The sequence below is a fragment of the Dicentrarchus labrax genome, unplaced genomic scaffold, assembly GCF_905237075.1.
Source record: "Dicentrarchus labrax unplaced genomic scaffold, dlabrax2021, whole genome shotgun sequence".
Taxonomy (NCBI): domain Eukaryota; kingdom Metazoa; phylum Chordata; class Actinopteri; family Moronidae; genus Dicentrarchus; species Dicentrarchus labrax.
The window spans coordinates 22,565,724-22,585,049 of record NW_026136707.1 but is presented as its reverse complement, the minus strand read 5'-3'; the positions used below and the strand labels follow the sequence as shown (position 1 = coordinate 22,585,049).

The following is a 19,326-nucleotide window of genomic DNA, read 5'->3' as shown; positions in this document are numbered from 1 at the left end:
TTTGTTCCATGGCTACCTGTAAACCAGGAAACTCCCACATCAATAATGTAGTGCCGGTGCTGGGCTGCTTCCTTTCGTGAGGAGAACAGTTACATAACAGAGCAGACCAACCGAATTCCTCCCCTCTTTTCTAGTCTAAACATTTGGAGTATGTGGCAGACACTTGGTCTAGTGCTACTTACAAAAGCAAACTGTGCTACTGTACCTTCCTCCTTCCCATCTTTTATTCTTCCATTTGCCAAATCTGCCTCCTCCTTTCTTCGTGTTTAGTACTTTTAACATTTCTAAGGTAAAGGCCTCCGTAATTACAGGTTTGACAACAAAATCCATTTGCAATTACGACAACTGTCAACCAGGTGGAGCAGTCAAGAAGGTAACAGCCTAAACAATTGCTTTTGATGTTGATTCTATGCAAAGTGGCATTTAATTCAGTCACTCTGACTGTTTGCTTGCCAGTGCGTGTTTATAGACTTGGACAAGTGCGCTTGTGTCTCCAAGCAGGTAGGACATTTGCCACGAGCAATCTGATGTCCATTTCTATTTAAACAGCAGGACAGGCCAGGCTGAGCCAATACTTAGCATGCCACCTCAATTAGGTACACTGCAGTAAACTGGACCCACTGTGTGAAGACATAATTCACATTATTATTTTAATGTTTACACAACAAGAAACAATAAAATCAACAGCAGAATATGCAGTGAAAAACCCTAGAACTACTGTTCGGTATAGGGGTCCATAAACCAAGACATGATATACCTTTTTTCAGGGTTTCAGCAGGTTTCAACAGGTTCAATTTAAGGCGTTTTAAGACCTTTTTAAGACCATTATAAATTCAATATTTATATTAGATTTTCAAGTGTGAAGAATATGAGGAAAATCGTTTTTGTTGTTGTTTCATTTTGTAGTTGTTGCAGCCTGATCAATACACATTTTTTCATCACTTTATACAGGTATGGTTAACTTAATTAATCCAATACATTTTTAAGACATTGCAAAATCATATTTAAGATGTTTCAAGAAATAATAAATCCCAGAATTAAGGTTACTGGATTTTGTACTTTTAAGACCCCGCAGAACCCCAACCCCAGAACTCCCTTCCCCACTGGACTGAAACATAATCCAATTTTAATTTAATGGGCCACTGTACCAGGAGTAACATCAACAGTGTGGTAACAAAACAGAATGGGAGTCAAGAAGTCAAGGCTAACGGAAGATACTGCAGGAAAACCTATAGTCACCCTCTGCTCTTCTGCTGCCTTTTGATAATAACATCCACCAATTCATATGCTGCAGTGATGACATAAAACTACTGAATAAAATACACTGCAATTGTTACTATCTCAGCTCACCTTGGTCCACTAGACACCCACACCCTCTCCCTGCTTCCCTCTGTCTGTTAGTTATGTAACAGCGTCCATTAGAACAGACTGATCGTGTAAAACAGCTGTGGTAGGACCTGGCAAAGTGTTCCATAAGATAATCGCAAAAGAAGAGGGCCTTGAGAGCAGTAGCTTTACATCCATTCAAATCTCAGTCACACACATAAACACCCAGCCACACCGAAACATATCTGACAGGTTCATGAGCGCATAAGCCTCCTCCTCGAAGGCACGTGAGCTGTTAAGAGTAGATTCATAGATAACACACATAAAATGCAATAGTGCTTTGCACATACGTAGGGCTCATTGTTTTCAGTTTCTGAAGATTTTTCCTGAGAATGCTGGGATTTTAGAAAAGAAGAATATCATTTTAAATCAATGTTACCACATCCATCAAACACTGTTGTGTTTTCTGATGAAAGAACTCACTGTTCATCACAGTTTATAATAAAGAAGTTATTTCAAGAAGTGCTAAGCTCAGAAAATGAAGAGATAATACAAATGAGCAGCTGATTATGCACCAAAGTCACTTTAAAGAAAAAAATATTTAACTGTAAATCTAAAAAATAAAAACATTTTTTCCCCCAGATTTTTGTAGCACTGATCTCAGCGGTTCTATCTAAAAAACACAGATATATTCAAAGATTTTTTTTTCTCGAAAATAATGAGCCCTACACATACAAATACACATATAAATACATACAAACATACAAAGCACATATAGAGACTGTAGACTGGGGAATCTGAAGGTTATATCTGAGTTAACAGCTGCAACAATCACTATCAACACGAGATGGCAACAATAATTACATTATAATTAAATTAAATCTGTCTTTCCTGACAACAACATTATGTGAGTAATACTAGAAAAGGATGGCTTTATAATTGCATGAAAAAGCATCTGAGAAATGTGCATTTATACTAAGTAACACTAAATAAAGTTAAACACTGAGACAGTAGCAGAAAGAGAGTAGACTGAGTGAGATTGTTGGTGTGTGTGGCCCCTACCTTTCTCACTGACTGACTCACTCTCTATCTCCACATCCTCACAGCTGGTGTACTCTGGTGTGGTGGCCAGCTCCTCCTCCGAGCTGCTCAGCGACACCTGCCGCATCTTTCCTCCCTTTTTGGTTTTGTGGGGCTTCGGGGGCGGCGGGCGCACAGACTCTGACTGGTCCGAGCTGAGAGAGTCGTTCCTCAACATGCTCTCCATCTTCTCCCTCTTGGTCTTGCGGACAGCTGAACTGGGGTCCAAGTGGTGTTGCTGCCTCCTCATGGGATCCCCACCCAGGTCACCTCTCCGCAGGTCACCAGATCGGTCACCCAACACAGGGCTACGGTGCGGCGTTGGGGGGCTGTGGTTAGATGTTCTGTGGCCTCCGAGGCCGGGACCCATTGGCCCAGGGGAGGAGCGGTCGACGGAGTAGGAGCGCTGTCCCACCATAGGCGGCCGGCGCTCGGTGAGATGCTGACGGGAAAGCCGGATGGGGCCTGGTTCATCCTGCTCCGTGTAGGCCAGGGAGACATCACTATGGCGCCGTTCGTGCCTCAGGCGTCCCACCTCAGCATGCATCCTCATCTGCTCCTCGTAGGGCTGTGGCTTAACAGGATAGCGTGCCAGGTTGGGGTCGCTGCGATAGCGCGTCTGGAATTCCTCCTGCCGCTGCCGCTGGAGGTCGTACTCGCTGGGTGGTCCATCTAGCTCCTGGTCCAGCGGGTATTCCTGGGAGTGCCAGCGTCCCGGGCCCCGCCGGTCCCGGTAGCCCATCCGTGCCGCATCCACATCTGGGTACATGTGTGGGCCCCGCGGAGCCCGCCGAGGGTCCCCATCCCCATAGTCAGACGGTGATCTGGGCATGCCGCCGTCCGTCGGGGCATACTGTGAGTGGTCGCCCCCCTCCCTTTGGTCGTATTTTTGGTTTGGATCCCTGGATGCAGATGGGCTTCGTTTCCTGTAGATAAAGGAGAGGGGAACAAAAGATCGGAATTTAGTTGTTGGTTCACACTGAACTGGATGTTCTCTGATTTGGTTAATATATTGTATATATATATATGGCTTATTTCTGAGTGCAATAAAAATCATGTGTGAAAAAGAACTGAGGTTTGGTTTGTGTGTGCGTGTTGATACTTGCTTAATTAAATTTCCATATAGAGTGTCTGCCTGTGTGCCGGAAATGTGAGGTATCAGTCAGGCATTAGCCTCACAGGGCTTCATAACACATCTCTGTATAACTCTGCTGAGGCTGATGCCTTCAGTCTGTAGTCTATAGCTTCACTTTACTTTGCCCTGCACTGCGTAGGCTTCAGTCCCTGTCAAAACCTGATGAAAGCCTGCTCCGTCTCTGTCACACACACACACACACACACACACATACACAGAAAGAGAGAGAGAAATGGGACTAAGCAGCAGGATGCAGCACCACTCCCTCGTCTCACTGCAATAGACTCTATATTTATCTATAAAATGATTTTTCAGGAAGTATGTGTAAGGAAAACATACTTCTTGAAATTACCTAATTAAATATGACGTGTAACACATGTAGCTTTGCAACCTGCATTCTCCACACGAAAACAGGAATTCACATTAAAAAAAGAATGCAGTTAAATTCCTCTTTTGGTTATTTAATTTGATTAAGAAGGTTGCACACACTTCACACAGACAATTTTGTATCTAATATTTGACTCTTTTAGTGCCATAGGCAATCTTTCATTTTCACTGTGATAGCAGCTGATTACTTTGTTGATATAGGTGCTTAAATCATCATCATTTGCAATGCATTATAAACAACAGGATGAAACAAGATTAACAACACAGCCTGCCTGGATATGACCTGTTTGTATTTCCAAATTAATAGTGTAAGTGTGTTGTGTGTGTGTGTGTGTGTGTGTGTGTGTGTGTGTGTGTGTGTGTGTGTGTGTGTGTGTGTGTGTGTGTGCGTGCGCAAGGGGGAGAAGGATGAGGAACCAGACAGTGTACTGAGAATAGTGCACTGATAAATGATTCAGAGTTTCACAGATTGCATCTGTATGCACAGTACAATGGACATGAAGGGCTGTAGAGAGCCAATAACAATGTGGCTGACTTCTGTCTGGATTTATTAAGCTCAGGGAAAGGTGCCCATTAATTTATCACTTTTTCCCTTCTGGTGAAACCATCAAAATGTTAGAACTTACTAAACGTTAAAATACTTAGCAAGGGTATACAGTAAAATCACAACTCATACCTTTTGTTTCAAACATCGTCTGAAATCATATGTCCTGGTCTTGATAAAATATATCAGTCCTCTTTGTTACAAGTAGTAAAATTAATGTAAAAAGTTATGTTGTAAATCACGTGATAATAACTTGCTAAGATGGATATTTTGGTATGGTATGGTTACAGTCAGGAGCCCCATATTTCTAAAATCAGCTATCAATCATTTTATCATTGTCCGACTTTCAAAAAGGAAACCAGCCAGGAAGTAGATGAAAAGGCTGGATGAGGCTAACTGTGCATTAAGGCATTTATTCTTTTGTTGAGAATCAATTATTCATAAGCCACTTTTCTCCTACATTTCTCCCACTTTTCCTCCAAAATAATGACATTTTGGTGAGGAAAAAGCTCTGTGAAGCATCCCTTTAATTTTGTACGTGACAACTTTCCATAAATTTCAAAGGGCTTCATAAATCACTGCTGCCAGCCTTGCTCAGTGGCCAAGGTAAGGACTCCTCACATGATGATTGGCTGATTCACTGAACCACAGAGGAGGTTTGGTCTCTGCCTACTGGATCACAGACCATTGGGTTAGTCTGAGTATAATGAATGTACAGTACAATAGATATCAGCGCTGTGGTGAGGCACGTGGAAAAGATGCTTTTTGTGTTCTCTGTGTTGAATTTCTATGTTAAACACTGAATAATCTCACTAAAGTGAAGTGCCAGCCTTAAGGAAAGACAGAATGATGTATGAGTGCTATGTATAGTTCATGAACTACTGTACAGCTAAAATATGGGCTGTTACAGAGGGGCAGAAGTTGAGCAATAGTGTGGTACAAAATGTGCATTCCAGCAACACTGGTATATAAAGGCAAGATTTACTTGATAGCAGAGATGACATAATAACATAGTTGCATGGTCCAGTTACAGAAATATCCCCAAATATACCATACAGCAAACAGATACACATGCTACAGATTGAATGGTTTGTTGAATCTCAGCTTGAGACTGACTACTTAAACTTTTTTTAAAGCTGTACCTGAAGCTGTATTTTACCTACTGATCAAATGAAATGTATATGTGAAAGGGATTGCATGTTGTGATGAGAATTATCTCTTAACTGCGCAGTTCCCTTTAGCCCTGCAGCGCAAAAACGCTCTGAAAACCCCCTTTACTTACCAACTACCAAACTAAGTTAGAGACCAGCTAATAAACATAACGGAGCATCTAGCAGCTAAAGAGACAGATTTTTCCCTCAGAAGTTGGTGGAGAGCAAAAGAGAGCTAAAAGGAGAGTGAACACTGGACTGAAAACATGACTCCAAGTAAATGCTAATGTTGCTCCATGTGTGCTGGATAACTAAACAACTGTTTACTAACCTGTTCACCATAACAACAACAAGAGGATAATATGTCAGTGTTGTGTTTATAGCTTATTTTGCTGCCCCGAAATGGCCAGAAAAAATCCACTCATTCAAACAACTAAATCGTCTTTAAATATTATACTCACACATATATGTTTCATATTAAAACTATTAGACATATTAAAGAGAGAGAATATCATAACTGAATCAAAGGATTCCCTGCTAGCACTACTAACACTGAGAATGAATATGTTAATGTAGCTCTAGGCACTATACATTATCAGTCTGCCTATCAGGATGCCAGTGTGACCTGTTTCTGCAGCATGTATTGTGTAGTTAACAGTAGGCAAGAAGTGATGACTGCTACTGTAACTTTGTTTTGGAGTTTACTTTCTCCCCTTTAGCTTTTAATGCAGCTTTTCAAACAAAAATAATACTGATTCACTCAATAGCATTAATAAAAGTTTCTTTTTAGATTAGCCTTTGTAAATACCTGGTATAAGGAATGTTTTTCAAAAAAGAAAATGCCATCACCTACTACATTACTTCATCAACAGAAAGCTGGACATTATTAGCCACAAAGTGGTGGGCTGATGACTGATTTCTTGCAAATGGCGTGCAAAACAGCATTGTAGTGGAAACAAGCAGACAACAAAAACAAGTTTAATGGATGTGCACTTTAATGAACACATTCTTATTTACAACAAAGACCTAGAGGAAGTCTCTGTGATGCTGCTAGCTCACACAAGTGACCTCTCCTTCCTGCTTCACATCAAAACAAATGCCTCCAATCACCTTAGCATCCAAACACAGCCTCACTAGTGATTCAGATACGGCTGGAGGAATGCATGAGGGTTGCTGCATTATTCATGATTTGCTCCCGGACACTAACTGAGCAGCGCTTCATTCACAAATCCAAAGTGAAGCGGCAGCAGAAATTATATGCTGGAGTAGGGGACAGGCGGCGTGACTTGGATGGGAGCAAATGTAGAGTGGGGGATGGGCGAGTGTGTGATGAGCATGAGAAACATCTCTTTATAGTGACTTCATGATGATAGAGGGTCGGTGTTACGTGTGTGGGTGCACGTGTTCACATATGCATGCCTCTGCGTTTGTAGCTGTGTGTGTGTTTTATGTGTGCTGCACTGGCTGCTGCCAAAGAAATGCTTCACTTTGGCTCTCAGCATGTCCTCAGGGCTTCAGGCTAATGTCCCCTTTGGGATGTTGTCTTGAAATCTTACACCCTGAACACACACATGCACCCAGAACATGCGCACAGCAACTACAACAAACATTAACAAACTGCCCTTTGACGAGCTCTAACTCATCTTGACACAAGTATCACATTTCCCTGCTCCCGTTTAGCCTTGTATGTCCTTCCTGTCCAAACAGAGAAATGTCTATAGCAGCTAGCAAGCTAACAACGACACTCTGCTCCATCAGCATCTGCATCAACACTGTTGGCCCTAAACCTTCCCTATGTACAACAGAGAGGAGGTGCAGCACTAAATTTTGCACTGTGCATTATTCCCCCATTGCTCCAGCTGCCACTGTTACTGTAATAGCCTCTCTGCAGATACCTCTGAGCCCTCAACAGCTCTGCCATGACACACTCTGCTGATCTTAGATTTGCATTCCATCCTCAGTGACACAGACAGAGACAGAGAGGGGAGAGACAAAATGTGAAAAGGGAACAATGTGAATTAGAAGAAGCACAAAAAAAGGGAAGATGAGAGTTAACTGTGTCCTATAGCTAAACGTGCAGCTGGTGTGCATGGTGCATTCAGACACGCTTGTCAGGCTCATGCATAAAGTGGCAGGATGGGACACCATGGGATCGTGATGCTTGTAATTCTGCGCAGAAGCCTGCCTGCTGCAATGATCGAGTCACGAATTGCACAGTGACGTACTCCCTCCATCACATCCCTTTATATGGCAAGATACGTGTGTGATGTCACCATGGACATGGCACTGAGCTGCAGCAGAAGGCAGTGCGGTGTGCAGTAAATCAACCAGCAGTGGATCATCCTAACAGGCCAACAATAGAGAGGAATGTTCATTGTCTGCACGGTACAGTGTGGGAATACAGGCAAGAGCCGTTCTGTGCTATGGGAATAACAGCAGCCCTCGTTAATGCTGTTGTCCTATTCTGAGCTATCTATAGAAATCCTCTGCTGTGACAGTGTGTGAAGTATGAGGCCCTGTTCAGCTGATGACAAGGGCGGTGATGACGGTAAGATTGAATTCAGTGAGGCTGACAGTGGTCTCACTACATGAAGGACTTTTACGGGGAATAAAAAGATTCATGCACCTATGACAGATAGGATGGACATACTTTTGGGTCCAATTGCTGTAATTTCTGATATCTGTGTATGAAAAAGTATAATGAAAAGAAGGGCAGAAAGCATCTTTGTGGTGCAAAGGAGCAAACCGTCTTGAATTGTAAACCATAAAAACCACAGGCGTCCCTAAGATGCAGTGCAAACATGGCTCCTGCTTTTGCTTTCAGCACAGCCTTAAACACCTCCAGTGATCTAAAGGTAATTCCAATATTATAATCATCTTTTTAAAGTACACTCTCCTTATCAAAAGCAGCATAATGTATCAAATCCATGGCTCACAAAAATCATGGGATTACACTATGCCCCCGAAAGATTAAAAAGTGTGACCCTAAAAGATTAGAAGTGACCCGACATGCTCACCGTGATAAAACCTTTATATGCTGTTATTTTCCGCAACAGGACACAAAAAACAATCGGTGAAACTCCCCGACGCAAAATAGTGTAATGAGGAGTGGGTCTTTGAGTGGTGTCCCGGTCTGCATCATTAGATGTGTTCCTGCTCTGACCTACTGACAGGATCTGATCAGAAACATCCACAGCTAGAGCCCAGTTCCCATGCTGCAAATGGACTAGGTTGTCTAACTGTGTCATTCTCTCAGTCTGTGAGTGTTTATGTGTGTGTGACACTGCCTCAGCTGTATGATGAAAAGCCTGAGATCAAGCAGGAAGCTGCCGTGGTCGCAAATCATTAACATTTAATGTGAGGTTTATGATTAGAAAAAGGGAGGGTTATCATGCCTACATTTACACAGATCATCTGCAGCACAGGCTAGTGATCAATTGACTGTATAGTGAGAACACTTCAGCCTGCAACCTTGTCTTTCACACAAACACAGTCCATGATCTTTATGGCATACGAGCGGGTGGCTGGCTAAAATGATTATCATATCTTTGGTTAAAAAACTAATTTGATGCACTTGAACACAAATATAAAAATAATAACAGTATAACAATAGCACCGCATACTGTAGACCAAAGGCAGTTTTAGTACAGTTGCAGTTTGCTTGTGGAGCACAAGTGCTCTATTGCCCTTTATTTGGGACCTGTGAGCAGAGCAGACACATGTCTGTGATTGGTCAAACTGTTTACATATTTAATGCACCACAGCAGACACTCTAAATGCAAAGCATCATAACCAAGCATAAATTATTGTGGAAGCAAAAAATGGGATTGTGATTACATGATTTGCCTCTCTATCTCATTCTGTCTGCCTTTCTTTCCTCTACTCCTCCTCTCACAGCTACTGTAATGATAAAGATAGCATTTAAAGAGAGAAAGAAAATGTGGCTTTTTAGTGAAGAATTCTAAAGTTAGTGAATAAGACTATGAGGACTTTTGTCCCCACAAATATTTGCCCAGAGGTTATGTTGTGATATTCCATTTAAAATCAAAGCCGTGCCACAAGCACAGAGATCGATAATTGAAAGACAATGAGTGATGAACCCTTCACAGATGTTGCCGGTTTCATGCTCTCAGATGCGTGTGTAAGCACCTCGACACATGTACACACTGACACAGACTTATTCTCTCACCACAATACCCTCGTTCAGCATTTCATAGATACTAGCTTTTTGTGATTCCATAAACACTAAGATGCTATGATGAATCTGCTGCTCTCTAATACTGCTATGACAATTATCCCTGAGGCAAAAAACTACTGTTGTTCAGAATTAACTGTAGATGTTACAGGAAAAAGGGGACTGATTCTACTGCACAAATGCATAACCTACTGTACCTTCATAAGGTTATAATGACTTACAGAAATATAGATACAACAACTGCCAATTACAATTATCTACAGGAAACACAATGTATATGACACACTATTATACAATCTAAATGTTCACATGCTCATATTAACTTTAATTGTAAGTCCATTCAAAAAATTTTAAACACACTGCATTATTACACATTCTATATCCAAACTGATTAATACAATTAATTATAAACTGCAGTCTAAATTATAAGATGTAAGCAGCCTTACTGAGAGTAAGCGTTAGATCCTGGGATGTAGCTCAGTTCAAATCTCTGCCTGGCTGCTCCACGCAAACACATGGCCTTCTGCGTACAAACTGTTCACAAAAGCAGCTCAGTCCAATCCAAACTACCAAGTACCGGGGCTGGCTCACAGCCTACGACCAGGCACTTGTTGTTTTTCCAATCCTCTCTCCTCCAGCACAAAAAAATTCCTTTTTTTATTTCCAGAAGGCTATGGATGATCTTCACACAGCAGCAGTAAATGTAGTCTTGTAGCACTGAGTGTGTGACACCAGCTCTGTCTGCTCTGCCTCCGCTGTTGCTGAAGAAACATGTTAAATAAGAAAGCCAAAAGCAATCAAGGTGAAAATGCAACGCTGCCCCCGTGGGGATTGTGCCACCTCTACTTTGCGGATAATGGAGAGAAGTCAAATGAGAACAAATGAGTGGCGCTGTGTTGCAGATCTCTCTGCTTAGAGGGAATCTGGCCCACTAATGACAACAATACATCCTGGAATGGTCTCTATTGAAATGAGATAACCAGAAAGAAAGCAAGAGTAGAAGAAAAACAAGCTGAATGTGTGGGTCTCAACCGAGAGCAATCAGAGAAGAAGACACGAGAGGAGGAAAAACGTCTTAACGGTCCATTTACAGATGCAGCGTCACTCTCCTTTCCAAGACTTACTGAGGCGGCCGCTGTGTATGTGGGACGCCCCTTGGAGTAAAAGAAACACATCCAATCCCCTTGTTACCTAGTACAATCAAACCGAGTTAAAATCCTGCAGCAATCCGACAGTTTAGCTGCAATTACTACTATCCAAATGATATTGTAGCATGAGCATGACCTGCTTTGTTTCTGACTGTCTGCTGCGCCCACAGTGCTGGATGTGCATACATGGCACAGTTTATGACCCTGATGCAAAGGCTTCTGGGGGCCTGAAAGTGAGCTGACTTTCGGGTTTAATACCATCATCATGTGATCGCTACGATTGGCTGGAGGTCGAGCAGCGACCCCGTCCAACCCGATGGCCGCTCAGTCCTCTGCCTAGGAAAGGATTACATTCCTTGGTTGATTACTGGCTGACATCTATCACCAATCGCAGGCAGAGCAGGTCTCACCTAATCTCGTTCAGCCTAAGGCCTTATGATCCTTAAACTGAACAAAATACATGGTTTATGTATTTTATTTTTTTATCTACAGGCTGGATTTTCAGGCATCAAATCAAATACAGAGGAGGGAGAGAGGGAGATAGAGAGAGAGATTTCACTACCCCATAATTTCTGTGCATTACAAAACGGATCAAAGACTTTTTTCCTGCTTCTGCACCATGATGACGTAGCTGGTTTTCAGTGACCTGGTTTGGTAAGTCTACGTATGTGTGTCTGTGTGGGTGTGTGGGTGGCTGTATTATGAGTGACTGTATCTGGATGTTGTTAAAGTCTTTCTCTTCACTCTTCTGCCTCACCTCTCTTCACATCTGTCACCATGTTTTTCCAATCGCTTTCCCTACTTTGTTCCTCCCTCCTCACCTCAGCCCTCCCATGAGACGGTCTCTGAATTGGACTGATGATACACTGCAAGGGTATGTTGTGTTAGTGATGGCGGTGGTGACAGCTGACTGACGGGAGCGTGGAATCAGGGAGGGCAGGTGGGCGATGGGTTGTTGACACAGCGTTTCCCAGGATGGAGGTTGGAGGGAGGGGAAATGATAAAAGACCTTTGGGGGTGTTTTATCAGCACAGAGTCAGGGATGGGGCCAGGGTACAGGACTCTAAGTAGCTTTGAGTGGAGTGTGCATCTGACTGCCACTCTGAGGGACAAGAAGACAACTTCAACGACTGTCAGTGATGACATGGCGAGCCTTAGAAGGACTGAATGGCATAACTAAAGTTTGAATGTTTGTTAAAACAATATGTACTGCTGAACCTTTGTTTTAATTACACCTGCATTTCTAATACATGTCATATACTGCAGCAAAACATTTTCCCTTCCCCTTCCTGGCATCACTGTGCCCAGTCAAGCTAAAATCAGTTTATATCTATGCATTTCAGAAAGTGGGAAAAGTCAAGACAGTTCTTGTTCTGTGCTGGAATAAAGTATCCCATGATGCTGTTAAGTGGTGCTCCCACTTCACTCCTCAAGTACACACTGTCCTGCGAAGATCTTGTTCTGTATTTTCACTCCTGGAAATCAGATCTACTTAAGAGCTCACACTTGATGTTGCAGTGTTCAGGTACATCTGCTTCTACTGCTTCAATAAGCATGTCAATGATGTAAATAGAACAGGGCAGAAAGAGAAAGGATGGATGAGTAAATTGTCGGAGAGCAGGTACTTAAAGACTGAATGAGGAACTACTGTTCACATGGCAGTAAAGTTACAACAACTTTCCCACTCAATCTAATCCTATGTAACTATGTAACAGGCACTATGTAAGAGCTAAGAGCTATAAGCTACCAGCCTTGTAGAGTCATATTTTCTTGTGCTTTTGTAATTATATCAATGTCTAAAATAATGTGGCAGTGCATTAACACTGCGGGCCCAAGTGGCTTAAATTTGATATTTCTTTTTTTGCTTGTATCTCCAGATCTTTTTCGATTCTGATTTGGGCCACTTTTATCAGATACAGGTCTGATTTTCAGATTGTTTTGCAATGTGACCTGTGTTCATATCAGAATTTATGTGACTTTTATGTCAGTCTAGATTGACATTCATCATGCAGGTCACTTTAAGGCCATGACCTGGAATGATATGGGCCACAGTGAAAAAATAATGTGATAAAAACTCAGATCCGAGTAATAAATCAGAATTGAGCACTAAAGCTTCCAGTATGTACACAGCCTTCGCCACTTCATGCATCTTGGGACAGATCTGAAAATTAAAAAAGTGAATGCAACCAAGAAGCATAATAGGACAGAAAGGCCTGAATTGAAACAAGGCAGTGGTTTAAGATGCACCCCAGTTAGATGTTGAGAATGTGTAAAAGCATCTGTCTCTCCAAGATGTCTCATGAATGCAAAAGGAAGAAGTGGTTCCAGTGACACATGTATCTGATTCCAGATCAGTGAAACACTAACTGATTTGTGTGGGTGAAAGAACAGTGATCTGTAGGGGGGAGGGAGCAGCATGGATGGCAGCCCACAAAGACGAGCATGAGACCATGAGAGTCATGGGTTTGTGTTAGTCTATAGATAGTTAAAGCTAGCTTAACTGTTGTATTCTGCAGCATCCCAGATACAGTGCATACACACTAAGGCTGCTCAATTAATTGAAATTTGATCATGATTACGATTTGGGGGCCAAACGATCTCAAAACTAATAAAATCGGGGGGAAACGATTTTCTTTTCATTTTCTGTTGTGCAACGTTGTATAGAAAAACGCTGTGTACACAGCCACAGTCTGCGTATTTCCGTCCCTCCCCCACAGCATGCACTGCACCTGAGTCAGTCATGTTGTTTTCATTGGAAGAGGTAACGCGTAACAGTAACAGGTAATTAGTGTTTTCTCTAGGATTTCTTAGCAGTCCCCCCATCCCTTCCCGTCACGCCGGCAAACATTTTTCGTATGAAACAGAAGTGACACTTCGCTGCGACACAAACAAATATATTTACCGTTTTAATGTTTCCAGATGTTTCATATCAGGACGTTGAGCTGAGAACTGACAAGTTGAACGTTGTCCAATTAAAACGGACCCACCGCGGTGACGTTTTTGGTGGAGCTGTTAGTTTAATAGTCGACTTGGAAGAAAGCAAACGTTTTGACAATAAGCTACATCAACACAACGGTATGTGGAGTTAAACTGGAAAGCCCCAATAACCTCTGAATAGTTCTACTTGTTGTTAAACTGCAATGTGAGCGGCAGCCAGCGGGGGTGCATTATGTCGGCAGGATCATTTAAAAGGGCAACCGGGACTATATTGTGCATCTGCCCCATTTCTGATACCGTGGTGGCAGAAAACATAGAGGAAACACTGGGTAATTTCAAATGTTGTGGCAGTGCACTAAAATTTGAGAACTCAAATTGTTTTTCTATGGCTTATCTTTTGTGTGTTATTTTATTTAACTTTTTGTAGAGATTGCAAGAGTGCACTATGACTGTCAATGTAAATAGGAGACTTACAAATGTTTATGGGGAAAGGAAAGTGTAACTGAGGACTTCCTTGCAAAGTGTTTTTGACAAATGTCCAATAAATGCAGCATGTTTAAAGTCTAAAAAAATAATCATTTGAATAATCGTGATTTCAATTTTGACCCAAATAATCGTGATTATGATTTTTTCCATAATCGAGCAGCCCTAATACACACTTACAATTGCTTTAGCGGTTTAGTTACAATTTATTCTTCCTCTAACTTTTTTGACATTACCACCGCTCTATGGACTGCAGTGGGTCCGAGCTGATTTGCAAATAGCCAGGGAAACCAAAATGGATTGTACTCAGATTTATTATCTGGCTAACATTGAGGCGTGTGTAAAAGAAAGTGTATTAAATCACATCTGGATTTTATCCGAATACAAGACACTTGCTAAGACAAGGTTTATGGTCCAATGTGTAACATTAAGGGGGATCTATTGGCAAAAATGGTATATAATATCCATAAGTATGTTCTCATTAGTGTATAATCACCTGAAAATAAGAACTGTTGTGTTTTTGTTCACTTAGAATCAGCTGTTTTTATCTTCCACAGAGGCTGCCATTTCCAGAATGGGAAAACCAAACAGTGGCCCTAGATAGGGACTTTCCCTTTTTTCACGAGTTTTGTGACCACTGTAGTTTCTCCTCCGTGCTTGGAATGAGAGATATACCAGATACTAGATGCTACTAAATCCTACACACTGGTCCTCCATAACTATGTTATTCAAATTAAAATAAGCACTGATAAATTACATTGTTTTTCTGTTTCTAATATCAATAAATAAATAAATAGTTAATAAGCAGTACACACATGCACACAGCCTGATGCCTGATGCAGCACAGTTTCATTCACAATAACAGATGGCAGCCACTCCCTCACTTAGTCTCCCTGCTCTGTGGAAAGTTTTGTGTGAAGCAAGTGGTCACAAAGTTGTGCCGCCCTGCATCTATCAGTTCAGCTGACAGTGTCTGCAGATCTGTGAGTGTATTCACTAATTGGCTCCGAGAACACAGACTCGATCCTCCTGTCTAAGAGCAGACCGACCAGTGCCTTCTGTGTTCATGTTTATACTCTGTATGGTTAATACATCTTCCGCACTGCACCGCCTGTTAGGTCTCCTTTTTAAGAAGAGCCACCGCTAACACTCTATGTAGGCCAAGCCCCAACAGAATATGCCATTAAGATTAGCTACAAGTCAGGACTGTTACGCAGCCGCTTGCTTCTCCCCTCCCTACAGAGAAAGGTTAGAGAAGCAGAGCATGTGTACATTTTTTTTTTATCATACTGCAAAGAACACAAAAAAAGCACATGACAGATGGAATTTAATAGAGGAAACACCTCTGTGGAGCAGACAAACAGCCAGGCAGTTCACTAGGGCAAATTTGGAGCTGGAGCAAAGTTGGAGTTCTGTCTGTAATTATGATTATTGGCTTCAGCTTGAGTTTATATAATTGTATAATACAGAGAAGTGTTGCAGGGCGGGGTAGCGGTGTTCTCTGGAGGGCCTGTAAGTAATCAACACCTCAGCACTGGTGGGTAATTAAAGTTTTTTTACCAAGCATTTAAACCTATGAGAAGATACCCGGGATTGGCAGGCATCCATGACCAGTTGTTACTGCTACATCACCACATTAAAGACAGTGTCATCCTCGTCATCCCTTCTATAGAAACCACATAACACCCTGTGCAGCATGCGGGAAACAGTATCTGGCTTTTGACTTACTCTGAATAAATGTCACAGTAGGGAAAAACACAGCAAATAATAAAAAGTAATGCTAAATTAACCCATCAGTGATGTCACAATGTACTGACACCCTGGAGTACACTGCTACATCACTGCAGTTAGTTAAACTACTGGAGGTCAGCAAAAACATCATTGGATATCAGGGGGTTACGTGTTAAATTAAGTGTTATTATTATGCTTGACTCCAAAGTAGCACTTATGCATCATGCCACCGCACAATGATACACACAGGTAAAATTAAGGTGTCATAAAATGAGTAAACAATGGCGTGCAACTATTCACAGTTTCACACTGCCATCCCCCACGCCTTACAAAGACTATTTTAGCTTAACATGAAGGAATACCTTCTTGCCTGCTGCTGTGCTGTAGCATGTTGACTGCTTAGTGCTTGTCAGTCATTGTTCATTTTCAAAAGGCGCTCTGTGTAGAGAACATATTGAGATTTGTCGAGCTATTCATAACCCAGCAAATTCTATTGTAACCAGACACCGAGCTGAATTTCTGCACTGGAGAAAAAAGTCTTAAGAACCACCGTCTGCCCATCTTCTTCTCCCTCTGACATACAAGTAATTGAACACACACACACATGCACTCTCCACATACACACACATGCACTCTCTCTCCACACATGAATTTCTTCTTGGTTCTGCTAAGTATGCGTTTTTCATTCCAGTGAGCAAGCTGCATTTGAAATCAAAGGCAGTGATGCTGCGTGGCTGTCTGGCTGGCTACACAGAAAGTGAGGAGGTAATGAAAAAAGCTAAGGGGTGAGTCAGAGGATGCTTTAATAATCCTTGCTGCCTAAAATAACATCTGTGGGGCTGGACGGACTCAAGACCCTCTTGGGAAACCATCAGCGGTCCGGTCTGGACCCGTCACGTCGATCGCTCCACCCCGCTCCCCACATACACTTTTTTTTCCTCCCAACTCCTCTGAGTCTATTATTGTCAACAGATAAGACTGCAGCAGCACGGCACGACGCGGCAGACAGCCAAGCCCTCCCTGTACCAAATATACGACAACACCGAGCAGGGCAGAGGGGTGTGTGCATGGGGGACAGACAAGCTGCAGGAAGTAAGATCCAGTCTGTTGGAAGAAAGAGTGTGAGGTCTGTTCACAGGTAAGCAATGTGTCTTTGGTTATTGTCCAATCATTGCTGACAAATGGTGATGGGGTCCAGGCTAAATAACTCTTCATGTTGGGTTCAAGGTTGGGCCTCCATTGTCCCCACATTGTTCTGCCCCTTGAGAACAAACGGAGGGAGAAAAAGAACCTATCATCTAGTGTTACCAATGCCGATCTAATATTTCTGCACAAAACCTCCGGACTCACTTCACCTTCTTAAATTCAACCTAATCCTGCTCCCGCTCACAGCATTTATCTTTTTAGAAAAGGAAACTATGCCAAAATTGAAACTATATAGTCATATTTAAATACACAATAAAAGTCAGCAGCCTGACTTTAATGGAGATACGTGTCATCAAAAGAAGACCACAATGTTACCAAAATAAAAAGGGTCTATCCTCTGTGCAGTGGCTTAGAACAGGATATCTCAGACATCTAAGACTAAATGTGTCAGACTCAGCTCTACAATGCCACACTAGGATGCTAACGTTATCACTAATTTCATGTTAGCATGCTAATATTAGAAATAATATCAATGTATGGCTGGAACAATTACTAGATGTTGAGGTACTTTTGTCACAAGTGAATGTTACGACTTGCCATGACATTACTGGTAAAGTCACACAAACAACAACCTCAGGCTGGACCCTGGACATTTTTACTCTATATAATGGGAGTTCATCCAATGGTTACCCTGATATTTCGTCCTGGACCAACGTATTTAACAAGAGTGTTCATAGTCTGTGGCAGAGGAAACACTGAATTTTAAGTACTGCAATTACACAATGAAGAGAAAAGCAAAAGCCCTTCCTTTGCTACAAACTGGTCATATGCGTGGATCGTGCTTGTCACAAACAGTGGCCTACTGTAAATGAGAAGCACAGAGATTGCCAGGGAAAGGAGGCATAAGCACTCTCCAATTACATCCATAGGGAAGGGAAGCCACTGCAGCCAAGTTACCCCAATGCATCTCTGTGGCTGGGCCCTGGGCATAATTCAATCAAGATGTATCCTACTTACAGTATCGCTCACTGATTACCCAGCTTAACAAACTCCGATATGCACTGACTGCAAGGTAACCGACAGCAGCACGCAGCAGGCATCACATCACAGAGCCAACTTTGAAAATTTTTCTCATGCTTTATCTTTATCAGGCATGCAAATGTAACCACTGTTGAAGTCCCACTGTATGCAAAGTGGATTAGTGCTGAACAATCGTTCCTTAATGGTCTCATTTGGAAAGATTCAAATTTTGCTCTCTCTTTAATTGAGTGATAGAAGACAGAATTAAAGCCAACAGCAACAAAATGTACAAAAAGTTTGTCTTAGACAGCATCTGAGACACACAGCCATGCAGGTTTTGTCCTACAGTGTGCCAAATAAGGCATACAACATTTGAGAAAGTGCAGAAAAGCAGAATAATGGGAGACGTGTGAAATGGGTTCCACTGCAGCAACCACATTAGATGATCTCATTTTCTTGATCCTGTTCTGGGACTAGTTAGCAAAACATGTCGAAATATTTCCCCATCAGTAACTTTCTGAAAATGCTATTCATTTCAGTGCATTTTTCAAATTAATAAACTGCTGTTCCACCCATCTTCCCCATTCCAGTTTCAGTGCCTTTCTCCTCAAGTCTTTCTTATGTTGAATTCAAACAGATCGGCTGCTTGAAGGCTTGCCTGAAGGCAGACAGGAAGCTGTGCATAATGGGAAGACGGTAACTCCAGAGCTCTTTTCTGAAACACTTTCCTTGTCTGAGAGATGTCACTATGCACACACACACACATACACTCATATATCAAGATCAAAGAAACATTGTGTGGCTCTGCTAAGTACAAGGGTTGAAGAGTTTGGGAATGCCAACAAGGAAATAGATATGGAGGATACTTGTCTGAAAGATTAAAAGAGACTCCAATTACTTTACACAAGTTTTAGCACATAATGAGATGTCACAAACGATATCTTTCTATTTTTTAATGAACATTTTAATTCTTATGCCATTAGCGCTACGTTGTTGCTTCATCCCCCTAAAAAACTGGTTTGGAAAACCAAATCATACTAATA

General features: G+C 42.0%; 1 protein-coding gene across 28 annotated transcripts in view; it reads right to left on the bottom strand.

Moving 5' to 3' along the window:
• Positions 1–19,326, bottom strand: part of rims2a (regulating synaptic membrane exocytosis 2a) — a 141,961-nt gene that overhangs the window by 69,373 nt on the left and 53,262 nt on the right. For all 28 annotated transcript variants that reach the window (XM_051406255.1, XM_051406256.1, XM_051406248.1 and 25 more), the window contains one exon: positions 2,389–3,332. In XM_051406255.1, coding sequence (XP_051262215.1) covers positions 2,389–3,332 — 944 coding nt within the window. The remainder of the gene's footprint in view (positions 1–2,388; positions 3,333–19,326) is intronic.